Source organism: Aplysia californica, unplaced genomic scaffold (genome assembly GCF_000002075.1).
Source record: "Aplysia californica isolate F4 #8 unplaced genomic scaffold, AplCal3.0 scaffold00602, whole genome shotgun sequence".
Lineage (NCBI taxonomy): Eukaryota > Metazoa > Mollusca > Gastropoda > Aplysiida > Aplysiidae > Aplysia > Aplysia californica.
In genome coordinates, this window is record NW_004797872.1 from 389,649 (window position 1) to 407,583 (window position 17,935).

Here is a 17,935-nt window from a genome sequence, read left to right on the forward strand (position 1 = left end):
AGAGAGAGAGAGAGAGAGAGAGAGAGAGATACAGACAGACAGACAGACAGACAGACAGACAGACAGACAGACAGACATATATTATGAGTATCAACTTTACGAATTTACAAATTAGAATGGGAAGCAACAGCAAATAAATGAAAACCCGTAAGAATCTACAGTGGAACGGTTTATCCCAACTCTTTCTGAAGACCTGCATGCAAAAAAAGCATTTCCAGCAAACATTATAAAATGACAGAATTATCTTTTTCTGATTTCATCATTAACTTCTTGTTTGTGTGATAGCCAGTAACAGGATTTAATGTGCTACAGTTGAACCACAATTCCTGCACTTCATATATTCAAGTCAGCTATTCGCACTAATCCTTAAAAGAAATAATCCTGAATTTGTAAGTAAGGAGCAGAGCGCTCATACGACCTCACAGTTGCGAGCGCTGTAAAACCCTATACTACTACTAAGGAGCAGAGTAATTTAAACACTTGAGCTTGAAAAATTACAACAAACTATAATTTCACTATCCTTTGCTTTTACCGTAATCCTAAATTCATGAAAACCCTGACAACACGAATCCCTGTTTCCATCTGACCAGGTTGTTGTAAAATAATCAGTTTCCTTTACACAGGTCTCTGCACACCTGTCTCAATTTACTGACTTAATTTCTTATTTCGTATCTTATCTTACAGCATTTTTGCAATATTCCAGTTTACCAATTGTTTCGGTTATGGATTTACATCGAGCAAGGCAACATTTTGGTAAAGGTAAAATATTGCCCAACATATCAATCAGGCATGAGCGGGTGTGCACATCCAGGGTCACCTTGGGGTCACAGTGGGGGTTGCAGCTATGTCTTACGGGAACCTGAAACAGTGGGCTGTGATGCGCAAAGGCACAAGGGTTTGTATTTTATCAAAATTCATAGATATTCATATCACCCGGTGCCTTGCCGACTGGCGTGGGCGATCATAGACCTCCACTTCACCCTGTCCTGTGCTGCAACAATGGTGTCTGTTGTTCTTGCTGCTCCCATAGATATTACATTCTGCTAAAAACTAAGACAAATCAAGTCTGTTTCAAGCGTACCAGTAACATGCATGGCCCGAGCAATGGTCAAAACCAGGGCTCTGTTGAGCTCCTCTGATTCGCTGACCAAGAAGGAAGCTCCACCTTTGCCTTCACTTGAGATTCGAGACATCTGGGGCTGGACTTCTGAGCTGCCCAGACCAATGATCAACTTCAGTATGGTGCTCTCCACACTGCAGAAACAAAGGACAAGAATCATTGACAAATGACAATGACGAGAAGAGTGAAGGGAACAACGATCAATCTGTTTGCCATGATCAACTTCAGGATGGTGCTCTCCAAACTGCAGAAACAAAGGACAAGAATCATCGACAAATGACAATGACGAGAAGAGTGCTTAACACAGTGAAGGGAACAATGATCAATCTGTTTGCCCCCCCACCCCCACCCCCACCCCAAGGAAATTATTTGAGTGATAAGATAAGATAAGATAAGATAAGATAAGATAAGATAGTACTTTATTATCCCAGAGGAAAATTTTCCTTGGCTGTACAGGACCGTAAAAACACATGCAGGTATACATTTTAAAAATTTAAATTATATATATATTACTCTCATTAAAATTCAATATGAAAGGAGAAGTAAAGCTGACAAAATGTACATTTACATCAAATGCATCATTCAACCACATGCAGGAATTTAAATACTAGACCTTTGGAGTTTCATACAGATACATACTGTAAGAGAAACACACATCTATGCTCATTCTAACAAAAGCCTTATGCTAGATGGTAAAAAACTTCTTTTATATCTTTCTTTCTTGAGAGGCACGCCCATACAATTATGGTTATCTAGTGTAAATATCAATAAAAACAGCTGAAGAGTGGGGCAGTGAGAAATTTCATGACCAATCAATGAAAGATACTGCAAACAAAGCCACAAGTGGTTTTATTCGTTCAAATTGACTTCCATTGCAACATTTTTCTGGTTTACCCACTCAGATCAAATAATGGATTGGATGAAGCACCGTAGACTTTCATTATGACAGTGAACAAACCAAGTGAGGCAACATGCCGGTTCACAACCAAGTGAGGCAACAGGCCGGTTCAGCTGGCACAGACTGCTCCCCTCGAATTACAAAGTTTTATCTGCTCAGGACCTAGTCTAGAGACTTTAAACATTTAGAGTTTCACACCACGTACAGTTGTTTCGAATGCAAATCTCTGAATATCTTGATAATGTCTGTGAATAATCCTATGTTTTTGATAGAGGAGACAGAACATTTGGTTTCTAATCTCATGGTCCTAGTGACTAAAAATGGACAAAAATGTCCGATAGAACTTATTGTAAGGAAGTGAAATTGTATCGACAGTGCCACAGCTGAACTGGCATGCTGTATAGATAGATGGATAGATAGATAGATAACATTTGTATAGCGCAGATTCCCACTCAACTCTATGCGCTTTACAATCTATATTTTTACCCCAGCAGACCTGACAGCATTCTGAAACAATCTCAACTCCCTGGGAAGCATACAGTGCAAGCTGTCAATTTTATAGGCGCTAAAACACTCAACATACTAAGAGTTACAACAAGGGGGGCTCTCGTGGCCTAGAGGTTAAGATGTTGGCCTCTCATTCAAAGGTCCCGGGTTCGAATCCGGGTAGCGACCAAAAAATGTTCTTCTCTAAAATTGTCTCCTTTCACCTCCTTTCCTGTTCTCTAGCAATGTTCTGCTGTCTGCTTTCATTTCTACTTTCTGCCCCCACCCCCTTATCTCCTTTGCCCCCTCCTATGGGCTCCTGACTCTTTCTGCAGCCTTTCTACTGTTACTCCTTGGCTCCTCCTTACTGCTGTCTTTCTGCCACACCCCTGATCTTCTGGTAGGAAAGAACTACACCTAGCCTTCTCGGACAAGGGCGAAAAATCTCGGAGGGCCCGTGTGCAAGTTGCGCATGTTAAAGATCCCTTGGTGGTCTAAAATTGATAAGAGTAGGCTTCGGCCACCACCCGGGCAAAACTCAAAATTTCCTACCAACTGAAAATATTAGGTGTGTCCCGCGCGCTAATATGACCTTATGCAGTTGCGAACGCCCTAAAACACTTTACAAAAACAAAAAACAAGAGTTCCACCAATAATATTCGGATGGCTTTGACTGACCACATGTAGAGCTGGTTCTGGTTGATAGGCTGGTTGTTGGACATCTGGTGCAGGTGTGCCAGCAGCTGGATGCGGTAGTTGATCTGTGTGTGGTGCAGCCGGTACGAGAACATCTCCAGCAAGGTGTGCAGGATGCCCAGGGCCTGGTTCTCCACCACCGTAGGAAGCAGTTGGTCTGGAAAATGCCAGTCTCAGAGTTTGATCATTTGTTCACATGATAAATCTTCCACTCTCTCAACTTTCAATGGGAAAATAGAAGACAAATCTGCCATAGGCGGATTAAACGCCTTTTCTTTTTTCATTCACAGCAGTTTCGAGATATAGAGGTTTTTTGTCAGCGTATTTACTTTAAAAGAGTGTTCTTCCAAAATTTGAATTCCAACTTCTAATTTATTCAAAACCTAGTCACAGGCTTTCGATTTAGCATATTTTTAAAACATTTCGCGCTAAAAAAATTTTAAGGCATTTTGTCAGTTTACAGCAGAGAAGAGAACCATGACCGCCAATGTCTGTTTCAAACCTGGCAATTGAAGAAGGAAAAGAAATATTTCACACCCTTGTCCCAGGCTGAGTTGGACTCAGCATCCCAACTGTCAGTCAAATTCAATAGTCTCAAGGGGTTTTTTAAAATGTTTTTTATTTTGTGTTTTTTCTGACGTTTTCATTCTTTCAATGTAACACATCCACAACACAATGTCACAGAGAAGACGCTACAATTTGTTTGCTCCAATGAGCAGGAGGCATTAACAAGGGGTCATGATTTCAGCAGACAAAAGACCTGAGCACAGATAAAACATTCCACGAGATAAGACGTACTAATGAATCCTTTGATGCCCAAGCTCTCGATCTCCATGTAGACCAGCAGCCGACTGTACGTCTCCACGAGGGATGGGGCCAGAGCAGCAGCGGCCTTGCCCTTGGCCAGTTTGATGACTCGGGTCACGATGCTGTGGATCAGACTGAGACAAACAACACAGAGGACCCGAGTTACTACAACAACCCAACCGGAGTGACATTTGATTCAGGTGATGACCCGCATTCAGCATATAATTATGTGTGAGGCAGCGTGGAGGAATCAGACTCTCGTCAAAATAATCAAAGTGAAGAAAATGGCATTTTTCCGCAGGTTTGTGAATTTTTATCGAATATTTGGTTTTTGGATCAACACCTTTCATGCCTATTAAATACATTTCTGTGTGGATTTGACTGAAAAACGTTGATTGAAGGCACAAAATATGTAAGTTTTCAGTTACCACGGACTCTTCAGCTAAGGAAATAACTAATCTTTGGAGGCAATTTTCTCACTTATTTTACCTCTGAAACCAGGAGACCCCCATCTCCTTTATTCGCAAATATCTCGACTTGTATTCAAGATAAATGGATATTTTTTCATCCAAATAAAGACATGTGAACAAGCTTCAAGATGATACCAATAACCCCACGTGCCCAAAAATTGACGAGAGCCTGATTCCACCACGTCGTAACACATGTATGTATTATCATTTTAGTGACACAAGACAAAATTCTCAAAGCAATGTAAGACTTCAGGAAATAGAGGCCGAGTAAGTTAAAGACAATACCAGAATTTACTGGGCTGAGTTTTAACCAAAACAAAAGCATTATTAAACAAAATTTATAGTTTTCTAGATCTTGAAAAACTTTCTCATTTCTAAAACTATCGAATTTTCATTAAAAATGTGAAACTCTTTCAGTAACTATCACATTACCGCATAAGAATTTGCTGAGATCTTTTACAATAACAACGCACATGTACGCACCTCATCTTAGCATGGACAGTGAGTGAATCCAGGAAGTTCATCTGTAGAGGTGTGGTAGGTGCGGAGGCCACCACGCTGCCTGGTAGCAGAGTGGTGTTCTTGTTGTTGCCGTAGATGGTCTCCACCAGGAAGCTCATGGGCCGACTGAAGTTGTCGGTGTCTGTGCTGTCTGTTGGGGCCACAAACACAACATCTCCCATCATAAATGTCATAAAGTATGAAATAATTTATTTGTCGGTCCAACGAATCTTCAAGTGTGGCATTTCAGAGATAGTGAGACAATAAAGGAATACACATTGATCTGAAGTAATAAGAAATGAAGAGCATGGATTATTAGAATGTAGACATAAATTAGAGCCGATTGATACAGTAATGGTCTGTCAATGACAGGAAAAGCCAAAGGAATGAAAGATACGACCAAAAAAACTAGACCTACCACCAGCACCAACAAGCTGCTTCTAGTCTGAGACCATTTACCAAGTATTAGTCTTTCAAAACATTCATCATTTAATTGGTCAGAAATTTTCTCAGAGTGAATACTTCGATTAACATCCAGGAATATCCATCAATGCACAGGCAAAGTTTTCCTGCTATTTAAATAAATGTAAGCACACTCATCCAAAACGATGCACAATGACCAAGTTGAAGCTCATTTTAACTAATCATCATCAATGCCTTTCACCCCTGGCAGGGTATACGCCACATACAAGCTACTTCCATTTATCTTTGTCCTGGGCCATTCTTCCAAGCTCAGCTCGTTCATTTTAACTAGTAACTAGTCGAAAAAACAAACAAAAACCCAATATCATATGATTCGAACAATTGCTAAATAGTTTTGGCTATCCAAAATCACCATTTTAATCCCCTGCAGTCAATCCCACAACAACAATGGGAAAGGAATCTCCATTCATCTCCTGGGAAACCAATATATCAGTCTACCGAACACAAAACTTGGCTGTAACAACTTACAAGCATTACACATCAAAGCGATGCGATAGCCTTGCAGTGTGAAAGACTTGAGATTCTGTTTAAGAAATCTGAAAAATAAAACAAAACAAATAATTATTTTTTTAAAAGATATATTGCAGTTGTCAGAATGTAACAATAATGACTTGTAAATGGAAGAATGGGCTTTGATATACAGGTACAAAAATGTATATGCAGACTTACATTCTGGTAATAAGTGACATACAGTCACTTAACATTTATTGCTCTCACCAGCTGCAATAACAGATTTACTGGGCATTGATGGAAATAAAAATAAATAATACAGATAATACAAAATATATAAATCAATGCGCATAGCGAGTCAAACAAATCCTAGCACATAATCACTGTCAGGAGCAAGTTCAACAACAATTACAGTTACAAAAAGATCCAGCAACACAAATTAAAATAATAGACCTGTGTTTACAACTCTACAATGCTAAAATTCGAGAAACATGAACACCTCAGATCTTGCTACAGAAGGAAGCAATTCACAAGATGTCTTTTACCCATTAACAAGGCAATGGTTATTTCAAATAATATCAACTGCTTAAGGTTATACTCCACTATAGGCCATTTTAAAAAAATCACATATGATGGAGTCTTACTCTGAGCAGTTGCAATTTGAAACATAAAAATATATACGTTCCTTATGTATATTTTTCATTTTTTTTAAAGAGTTAATTTTGTAGTTTAAGAGTGCTACAAGAACACAATTCTTTACCAAAAGAAGCTGTGGAGGAAGGAGAAGAGGAGAAGATACTCACTCTAAATGTTCACGCAGGGAAATCGGGATTGGTCTCAGCTTTGTCTTCACAGCTTTTTTGTTGAGATGTATCCAGATGCAGGTGGCTGCCATCACGTGAGTGGACTGGGGACTGTTGATGTCGGGCACAGCGATTGGCTCCTTGTCCTCATACAACAGGTCATACAGCTTCATCACCGGCAGAAAGTCGTCAATCTGGCCGGGGGTATATCAAAAAGTTCAATTATTGCAGGGGGAGATGGAGGGAGGAGGGAAGGGGACAGAAAAAGGGAGATGAAGAGAGAGGGAGGGGGAGGGGGAGGGAGAGGGAGAGGGAGAGAGGGAGAGGGAGAGAGGGAGAGAGAGAGAGAGAGAGAGAGAGAGAGAGGGAGGGAGGGAGGAAGGGAGGGAGGGAGGCAGAGGAGAGAGAGAGAGAGAGAGAGAGAGGGGGGAGGGAGGGAGAGAGAGAGAGAGAGAGAGAGAGAGAGAGAGAGAGAGAGAGAGAGAGAGAGAGAGAGAGAGAGAGAGAGAGAGAGAGAGAGAGCACAAGAGCAATTGAGCCCATAACCTTGAGCCCTTGCCACCTGTACACCGACGGTGCGTAAAACTGTCCGTATGTATAGCCACCGGTACACCGGTGAACGAGACCCTATCTCCAACCCGGCCCACCTGAGACAAAACACTTTCGTAAAACAATGTTTCCTACACAAAACATTGATTTTTTTTTTTTTAATCTTTCTGAATTAGACGCTGGTACTAACAAGGACTGCCCTGAGTGGGATTTGAAATGTGATTCCGACGATCATATGATTGTTAGTAATATATCGCTCAGGAGCTCAGGCAAAGGAGCATGGTAGCCTCAGGAGGTCTGGGCTCAAAGGATTAAGGTCATGGATGCCACAACAATTCAACACCCGCAATCTTGTCTAAAAGAAGAAAAATATTTTTTTTTAATAGTAGAGGGTTTTACGGCGCTCGCAACTGCATAAGGTCATATGAGCGCCAAGGGGTGGGTGTCAACAGAGAAGTCTTTACAGGGAATCAGACTTCTCACCTCTCTAGCTTCAACAGCACAAGGTCTGCTTCAACTATCAAGGCACCCCGGAAATAGCAGGTCACAAAAGAGTGACAAACATACAAAAGAAGTAGAGGAAAATGACAATAGTAAGGATCAGGAAAGAAAAAGCAGCAGTTCCCTGTTGTAGATCAGGCACAGTTATAAGCGTGACATGAATCAGCCCATTTACAATTCCACTATGCTTGAACGAGAAATGTCCCCCCTTTGGGAATGGCCTAAAGACACTACAGTCAGTGGCACTGCCCCGGGGGGTCACTACAGTCAGTGGCACTGCCCCGGGGGGTCTAAAGACACTACAGTCAGTGGCACCGCCCCGGGGGGTCACTACAGTCAGTGGCACTGCCCCGGGGGGTCTAAAGACACTACAGTCAGTGGCACCGCCCCGGGGGGTCACTACAGTCAGTGGCACTGCCCCGGGGGGTCTAAAGACACTACAGTCAGTGGCACTGTCCCGGGGGGTAGAAGAAAAAAAGAGTAGGTGGAGAAAAAAAAGTTTCGGCTATACTCACGGGATTTTTCTGAATGCTTCCGGATATGAACTGAAGCAACACCCACATGAGATGATGTCTTCCCTTTTTCAAATTCTTCCCTTTCAGCTGCAGAATGGAAAATAGGGGGGAAGAAACAGCATAATCACTAAAGAAGAGAAAATCATACTGTGGCATGTACACTATCCTCCTTGTACATTCAATAGAAACTTATTTTAAACAATATACCATAAAAATCATTGTTAATAGAAAGTACATGTATATTTTGTCATTCCATGCGAAACGATTGTAATTATTTTCATGAGTGGCACATTGGAGGACCACTTGCGTTCTCGTACAAATTCTTCATTCACACTAAAACTTAAAACCTATTACTCTTATTAAAATAACTGACTCTGCCACATGGTAAATCATATTCAAGATGTTTCACAATTTAAATTTTAACCTAAACAACCTGTACAAAGGACCTTGGAGTGGGGAGAGAAAACATGTTCAAACTATTCAGGGACATTTCTAGGCTTGATTCTAGTGTTTGTGACATGGAATTTCGCTGTGACTTTCATAGCTTATTTGAACATGCTCCAAGAGCCTATCAAATGAGGGACTTATTTACAGGAGCATGAAAATGAAAAACACTCTATAGAAATATTGAGCATTCTCCATATACATTCATCTATTACTTTTATAGGATATGTAGGTACATATAAGCATATGTGAGGCAGCGTGGTGGAATCAGGCTCTCGTCAAAATAATTAAAGTGAAGAAACTCGCATTTTTCGGCAGGTTTGAGAATTTTTATCAAATTTTCGTTTTCTGGCAGAACACCATTCCTGCCCATTAAAGAACTCATTTTTGTGTGGATTTTTCTGAAAAACGTTCATTGAATTCACAAAAAATGTAAATTTTCAGTTACTATGGACTCTTAATCTAAGAAAATAACTAATCTTTGGCGGCCATTTTCTCACTAATTTTACCTCTGAATACAGGTGACCCCCACCTCCTTTATTTGCAAATATCTCGACTTGTGTACAAGATAAATGGATATTTTTTTCATGCAAATAAAGACAAGTGAACAAGCTTTAAGATGGTACCAATAACTCTACATGACTCAAAATTGACGAGAGCCTGATTCCACCACGCTGCCTCACATATGGGTGTGAACAAGCATGAGCACATGTGCGTGTTCACACGAGTGCATGTACCAGTATGCTGAAGTTTTCATAAATCACTGCATGACAACAATCCTGTTGTCTCTAACATGAAATACTCGGTAAAAGTAAAGTTGGGAGCCCCACTTCAAAGTGCTTTGCCTAGTGTGCAACATCCAAGGTCCCTGTTTGGTACAGTTTCATCTTCTAAGAGCAGGAAACAAACAAGGGCAGTGTGATCGTCAAGAGGTAATAAGATGTGGGGGACTGACTTATACTTTTACCAAATTCACCTGTTCATAGAGAGAGAGCACAATGCGTGAGAAGCTGGCAAACTGGAAGAGCACAAAGTAGATGAGCTGTGAGGAGAGGTGTTGCCACTGCAGCTGGGAGTCACCGTAGCCTGAGGTGTCATGCTCAAAGCGCTCTAGGGCTAGGACCAGGAGGTCCACCAACTGCTGCTCGAGGACCTCACACAGCTGCTTGTGCTGTACGGAGACAAATACATAATTCCATCAATCATCTTTTGTCTGTGGATGGGGAGAGGTTAAGAGACAGAGAGACTGGGGTGTAAAGAGAGAGAGATCGGAGGAGACAGAGAGAGGGAGGAAAGAAAGAGAGAGAGAGAGAGAGAGAGAGAGAGAGAGAGGGGGGGGGGGGAGAGGGAGAGGGGGAGAGAGAGAAAGAGAGAGAGAGAGAGAGAGAGAGAGAGAGAGAGAGAGAGAGAGAGAGAGAGAGAGAGAGAGAGAGAGAGAGAGAGAGAGTGTAGGAGACAGACAGACAGATAGATAGACAGAAAAAAAAGAGAACGAGAAAGATGCGAAAAAGCGCTTCCGCATGTGTTTGTATGTCTTGCTTTTGTGAAAAAACAGGAAGACGGTATACATTTCTGTGGACGTGTGAGAGGCGCTAAGAGAAAGAAATTTCTGACATAATCTGCTGAAGATTACCTACAGAGCATTTCGTTTCTACCAATCTCTACCTAGCATATACATCTCTGACTGCCACAGTCAGCATTTGCATCAAAAACCTCCCACAAAGATAAAGTTCTCTATCATCTGATCAAAATGGCAACGACACACAGCAAGAAAGCCGTTTTCCTCCTGCACAGATAAACAGTTTGCAATAAGTTCAAGAAGAAAAAACAGTTGCATGGAAACGATGTTGAAGAAGAAACCGACAACAGCAAAGAAGTAAGCCGTTACCTGCTGGTTGTGTACAAGAATAGCAAAAGCTTTTTCAATACATACTTTCAACATCCGCACCCCCCCCTCCCAAAAACCATTTCTCCATCTCTTACCTTCCCTTCCCTTTTCACCAGCACAAAAACTCAACGAAAGATTCACAGCTACAAAAGCCCCATTTTAGCTTGAATTTGAACAGCTTCTTGGGGGGGGGGGGGGATTCCCAATCGCTCTATTATTAAATTCCTGTTAGTATGCCATTCTATGTATCAAGGTTCAAACAACCAACCTGTATATTCAGCTCCAGCATATTGCAGACCAGCTCCCGAGAGTAAGGCTGTTCTAGGACATAGCGCAACAGGTTGGTCTGAGCCTCCTGTAATTCCTGCACACATAAAAATTATTTTCAAAATAATTTAAAAAATCAGAATATTTACTGATCCCTGTTGGAAAAATGTGATTTACAATGGAAAGCACAAGGCATATGTAAAAGTAATAATTCACCACTGTCACACAAGCCAAAATATTTCACCAATACAAACAATCTTATAAATACCTCTTCAACTAAAAATCAAATCAGAAATGAGTTACGGAGTGGAACACAGCTGCATGCTGTAGCGAAATTAATAATTTATGAAACTTGTTGGACAAAATACAATAATATTAACAAATTGAATTTGTATACTGCAAATTCTCGCTCAACAGCACCAACTTCTAAAGACACCAAAAGAAAATGTTGTCCACTGACCCCATTATAAGGCAAGGGGCCATTGAGGGAGAACTTGAGAGTTGTCCTGTTCAGCTTCCACACGTTGCTGGCTACCATGGAATGACCAACAATTGGGAGCAGCTGGTGACGCCCTGGGGGTGGGGAAATAATAATAAATTATCGAAGAGCTGCTGTGAGTAAAGAGGAGCACATCAACACAACAACGGCCATTTTGTGCTGGGGGGAAAAAGCGAGATGGACAGACAAAACAGAGGAAGAATAAAGAAATAGAACCTACCCGTTGTGCCCTCTAACCACAGGTGGTTGATGAGCTGGAGGGGTGTAGTTTTGTTAAATGTTGAAAGACAGTCTTGTTTGTTTTCGTAGAGGTTTTACGGCGCTCGCAACTGCATAAGGTCATATGAGCGCCAGAAGATTAGAGGTGTTACAAGAGAGTAACAAATATAAAAAAGAAGGAGGGGAGATAAGGACGATAGATGTTTGATAGGAAAGAAGAAGCAAACCACACCAGAGCACCTGCCAAAAGACAGTCTGCAGCAAACACACACAAAACCAAACCTTTAAGCATTCGACATCACTACCAAGAAACAAAGGTACTTTTTTTTTTTTAAATAGTGCTACCTAAGATCATCATCAGGTTTCAATACCATTCTAGGATTTCTAGTGAATAAAATTTTCAGTCAAGAAATAAAACAATTCAAACCTCTTCTCGTGTCTAAGGCTAGCCATCATTTTGATCTACCCATCAATGACAACATTTACAGTGATCCTTGACAAAACACTTTTTTTTTAACCTTTAAAAGGATTATCTGCTGTGTGTGAGAACATGCAAAAGATTTTAAATTCATCACTATACATTTTTAATTTTAAAAAGTGTGAATATTCCATTTGGAATGTCTCCTTACAAAAACATGCTATTTACAGGTTTACAAAATCTTCACAGGAACAGAAGTCTGATTCACAAAGTCCAACAAACAGTATGCCCTCTTTGAAACAGCGTGGCTCAAACAAGAAGAGACATCTAAAAATGTTTACCAGAAATGGAGACCATCTGAGCACAGTGCCGGAATCCATCCACAAAGTCACACAGTAGTTTTCCCAGAGGCTGAAATAGCAAGAGCAAACATATACTGATAGTGTTACTCTGTAAGCGTCTAACTGGTTTCTTGACAATTGTTCACACACAATAAAGAACCAGATTTAAATGATGAGGGAAGACATTAAACCCACAGTACTTTTATACTACTGCTTGCTGACTCCTCATTTTTATATTTAAAGACAGCCTGCAGATCAATCTTAGCAATGGTCACGAATAAAAAAAAGAGTCGACTATTTCTTCCAATCAATTTTTAGAAACTCTTAACCACTGATATAAAACAAATACTACTCTTTATAGAATCTAACATTCTCCGTGTGATAGAGGTTGCCCTAATGCAACCGGCCCATGTGGAAGTACAGTGACCTTGACAATAATTTATTTATTTATAGAGGCACCAGCCATCCATGTCCAGGTGCTGTTTTAGCCTCTTTGTAAGTACAGTGAATGCAGCATATTTCTGCAAGGTTCAATAACACCAAAACAATTTGCACAGCTCATCACTCAACCGCTCCCCAGTCTCCAGAAAGACTTTTAAAAAGGGACCATAGCTTCTTGAAGAACCATTACCCCTTTGCTCCATCATTCCTCTTGAAACTTATCTTTGTTTGTTCCAGATTTTTTAATTAAGCAGTTAGTACAATTTACAGACAATATCAATAAAATATTTTATAAACAGGAAAAAATGTGAAAGCAGCAACAAAATCGGATGACATTTAAGACTTACCCAGTGAGGCCAAAGCTGATTTTTGTCTGTCTCAAATCTGGAAATTTCATAGATGGCCAGATAGGCAGGCATCAAACAGGAATTCCGGTCTATTATGTACTTCACCAACTGTAAAACACCCAAACATAGGAATATAAAGGGGAGTGAGACTATTACAACAACAACAACAAAAGTAGTCAACTCCTGCTCTGAAGCCCCGTCCTTCCTTCTTCCACCCCCACACAACATAACTTGACTGACCAGAACAAAAGCTTTATTCAGACACATTTGGCAGAGTTCTTTAAAAAAACTAAATCATAGTCCTGTCTCCCCCTCTCCAACTTCCCTCTCTCATTTGCACACTGCTCATTATTCAGATCATAAGAGGGGGCTAACACACAAAACATTCTTTTTTTTCCCACATCAATCCTCATCATGTACCCTGAACAATAATATACCTCTGAAAAGCAAATATTTTTCCATCACATTATGATAATAAGCATGGCATCAAATTCTCACTGGACTGTTGAAGTAAATTTGCACAAATTGAGGTATTCTTAAGCCAAACTTTTCTTTTTTCTTTTTTTTTTTCGTCCCAAAGATTTGCAGAGTATATGAACCCAAAGAAATATGTACACTGAAAAAACATATTCTGCACAAGGTAATACCGGTGCTTCCACCAGCTGAAGCTGAAAAGTAAGGAAAATTCTGCTAGGGGTCTGGGGGTCGCATAGGCCCCCAGCAGGGTCCAGGGAATTGAAATTTAGTGCTTTTAGAGGGTTGAAAATGGCATTTGGGAGCCTGTTGGAAGAGATTGCCTACAACCCACAACATTTATTTGTTCGCCAACATTTTGTCTTGTTTGATTTTTTCACCTACATATCTTTCCATTGCTGGCAATGTTTAAAAGCAGGTTCCCCTTCCATTGCTACTAGACCTATAATTCAATTAACTTGTCATTGCACGATTGATAGAAGGCATGCCTGGGAATAATGAATAGATATGCACCTTCACAATACAGTAACCCAGCGTATACCCTAATTTTCCACAATTTTCACTTCTGAATGTTGCACGTCACAACCTCGGAACACCACTTCGAATTAGATCTGTTCTTGATTTTAGTAAATTTTAGCATAAATTTCTTTCATCACGGCCCTTATCGTGTTCCCCTGCCGTAGAATCTTCGCATTGATAATTTCTCTAGATCTAGACAATAAATTTGCAAACAAGTTTCTTTCTGACAGTAATTTTCTGTCTAAGATCACAAGTCAATTTACTTGATCAACGCACATATTTTCCAGCAGTGGCAACAGTCAGAAGATAGACAGACGGAATGAGTGAATGATAGAAAGGAGGAAATTGGCACAAAAAGTTAGCCAGATTTGGATCAATCTGCAGGTAAAAATGGATCGCCAACCAATCCACAATGAACGCATGGGGCATAGAGGAATAATGGCCGATTGCAGGAAAAGCGCAATCTGGCAGGTCTCTATAACATTAACTTATTGCCGAGAGAATTACAGTAAATATCTGTAGCTTCTACAAGAAGATACGAAGGCAAGTACGGATCTTTTGCTACGGAATTTCAGTAGATATCTAGTCCTACGCTGTTGCAGTTTTTTTTACGGAGGGAGTTGATAATGATGGAGGAACAAGTACGGAACTGGCAGAAAGTACAGATTTCCGTAAATATACGGAAGAGTGGAAGCTCTGTAATACAGACACATCTATCAGCACCTTAAATATCTATGGTGGCAAGAAACCATCAAAACTTACGGAAATGACCACTTTGATGAGCGGCAGACAAGATACATTGCTCACAATGTTGAGGAGTTGACACTTTTCTAGGACAACTTTCAGCAAGTTACGAACACCCTGGAAAATAAGTTAGAAAAATGAATCAGAACAACATGAACACAGGCAAGACCATAAAATAACTTCTAAATATTGTAGACTGGCTATCAGACCAATGGAGTAAAAGTTCCGAAGAGAAGCAACCCCAGTCACTTTCCATTCCACACCTATTCTAAACACATTCAAAATCAAATACAGGATAAGAGCATACTTTCATGAATCTATTCTTAGAATGTTGTTGTTCAAACTATGTCAAATATAGCTTCACAAAGTTATACAACGACTGAGATTTCATAATTTATTGTTACATCATGTCAAGAATGGGGGAGGTAAGTTCTTCCGTTGGAAAAAACAGGATATTTCATACCTGCTTTGCTGTCACATTTTCACAGTAGGCAAACCCATAGCAACAAAAAGGTGACAAGCGAAGAAATATAAGTCCTTCGAGACAACCCCACACAGTTCTGATTCATATACAGATAAAAGCAAAATCCTTAAAACACAAACTTAAGTAAACAAAACAACTAAGCTCAATAGCAGTCCTCGTATCCCCCTTGCAGTAAAACTTCATACACAAATATCTAAACAACATTTATCACAGTAAAAAAAAAAGAACCTAGTAAACAGTCCTTTACCTTATAATCAACTCCACCAATAATTTTCCGGACCAGCTTGAACGTGGCCACCCAGTGCAGTTCTTCCTCAAAGGTGAGTTTGTCACATGACAGCAGCGCATCACACACCGACCTAGAATAACAAAACTTTAGTAGTAAAACAGATTTGAATAGCAATCACTACCCCAAATGAGGACCCATGGCAGTTTATATAAGCGCACAGAGCGGGAATTTGCGTTACATAAATGTTATCTATAATTATTGTTACATACGTGGGACACCGTAGTGAAATCAGGTACTCGTCAAAATAATGTAATCCAACAAACTGGAAATTTTCCGCCAGTTTTGCAGTTGCATGGTGCGCTACTAATTGGCCCTACCCCGCCCCCAACCCACCTAACTAATAGTCAACAAACACATACAGAATGATCATTTATGTGTTTGCTAGTGTCCACTTATAGCACTACGTGTAGGGGGAAAAAAAGAATCTACAGCACTCTTTACCAAAGGTGCAACAGATCAGCACAGTACAACAGATCAGCACAGTACAACAGATCCACACAGTACAACAGATCCACACAGTACAACAGATCAGCACACTACAACAGGAGCACAAAAACACCCCCCACCGGAGTCAAAGTCCTGAGTCAGTATAAAAGGTAGGGGTAAAAGTCCCTGGGGGAGGGGCTGGATTAAGTGAAATGAAGAGCATTGATTTACTGAATCAATCACAGTGAATAGAAATGAAGCTAATATTGCAACTCTATGGTTCCCACATTATCCTGTAACCAACAGAAGGATCACCAAAAGAATAATTCATCTTACAATCACCACCCGTTCAAACATAAGGACTTGTTTTCTTCATAAATGTACATGAGAAACTGAACCACCTCAGCCCACCCATGGAGACAAACTGAACTTACTTCTAACTACAATCCAACCTGCTGTAACAGCCACCTGTCCAAGACAATTACCTCTACAAAAGACCACTCCCCCCACCCCCCTTGCATTTTTTCCCATTACATGTCTAAGACAACCACTTTTCCCCTCAACAACGGGTGGTTGCCTTCGATAGTTTTCACTGTATGTATATCAGCCTCTGTGTCTATTGGTTCAGAACTCTCTCCCCTCCTCGCCCGTCTTTGCCTGCACTTACTTTGCTTCTACAGTACTGTTCTCAACCAAGGACTCCAAGGCAAAGCTGACCGCATCGACCCGTTTCTGGTTCCACTGTTTGTGAAGGTGTTGCACCAACAGGCGGAGGGCCAGGTCCCTGGTTTCTTTTGGCTCCTGTGAGATTGAATAGTTATAAAGTCAATCCGAGAAGCAGGAGGTTCTCATCTATTAGTTCCAAGAGAAAGAAAGAAAGAAAGAATACCAAATGGGATTTCATCTTTTATTAAAATTTTATATATATATAGATTCTTCCTGAACTTTCAAAAAAACAGAGCACTCATTTCATCCCATCAACCTGAGTGGTGGCTGCTCTGTTTCATCCCAATATCCACAAAGGAAACTCTAAATCATTAAATAAAACCTGGTCATTTATAACCCCCATACACAAATCCCGAACGCAGACTAAAAAGATATAAAAAGACACCTAACACAATACCCCATTCAACAATCCGTCTTTGCCATCTGCCATGTAAAACAAAAACCGCGTTAGAAGGGGCTGATGAAACGGGTGCAGCCTAAAAATTAGGTCTGACATTTATCCTCTATCAAAGTATTTCAGACCAAACATTCACAGGACATCTTACGTTAGCAAGCAGTCCCCAAAATTCTTGTACACTGTCCACACATTTGTCTTGCAGCGTCAATCCAGACCTCTTCACTGATATGGGACAGTAGGCGGCTCCAATCAAAGTGTTATCCTATGAGAATATAAGGGAAAATTTAAATCTTCAAACTGGATTAACATGTAGCAGTAAGGAACAATCATTATAGGAGTTACACAACATCACAGCGTGTTCATTCTCAATTAATTTCTCCGTAAAAACTGCAACAAAGTGACTTACTTAATCAATTCCAGTCTTGTACACATATAGGGAGCAGACTCTAAGGTCCGGAATTTTTCCTTGTAATATTTTCTTTCTATTTAAAAAATGAACATAGCAAAATTTGTACATAACAAAAAAGATTCCCGCATCCCACCTAATTTTCTATGCGCATGTTAGACTACATACATTTCCAGAACACTCAAAAGATCAGCATCCATATATATTCTCATAAAATCATTAAATCAAATTGAGGATTTATCAGTACACAGCCTTTCTCCCGCTCCCCCCTCCAAATTATAATGTGATCTGTGAGTTATAACATCATATTGGAGAGAGAGGGGGGGG

At 40.4% G+C, this 17,935-nt stretch overlaps 1 protein-coding gene across 1 annotated transcript in view; it reads right to left on the reverse strand.

Moving 5' to 3' along the window:
• Window positions 1–17,935, reverse strand: part of LOC101862678 (mediator of RNA polymerase II transcription subunit 23) — a gene marked incomplete in the record, with an annotated part of 43,805 nt that overhangs the window by 18,757 nt on the left and 7,113 nt on the right. Inside the window, 16 exon segments of the mRNA XM_013087555.2 lie at window positions 1,082–1,254; window positions 3,183–3,357; window positions 3,999–4,141; window positions 4,961–5,129; window positions 5,930–5,997; window positions 6,715–6,908; window positions 8,280–8,366; window positions 9,700–9,894; window positions 10,880–10,975; window positions 11,339–11,451; window positions 12,356–12,425; window positions 13,144–13,251; window positions 14,899–14,997; window positions 15,612–15,723; window positions 16,747–16,880; window positions 17,351–17,464. Of these exon segments, the coding sequence (XP_012943009.1) occupies window positions 1,082–1,254; window positions 3,183–3,357; window positions 3,999–4,141; window positions 4,961–5,129; window positions 5,930–5,997; window positions 6,715–6,908; window positions 8,280–8,366; window positions 9,700–9,894; window positions 10,880–10,975; window positions 11,339–11,451; window positions 12,356–12,425; window positions 13,144–13,251; window positions 14,899–14,997; window positions 15,612–15,723; window positions 16,747–16,880; window positions 17,351–17,464 (2,050 nt within the window).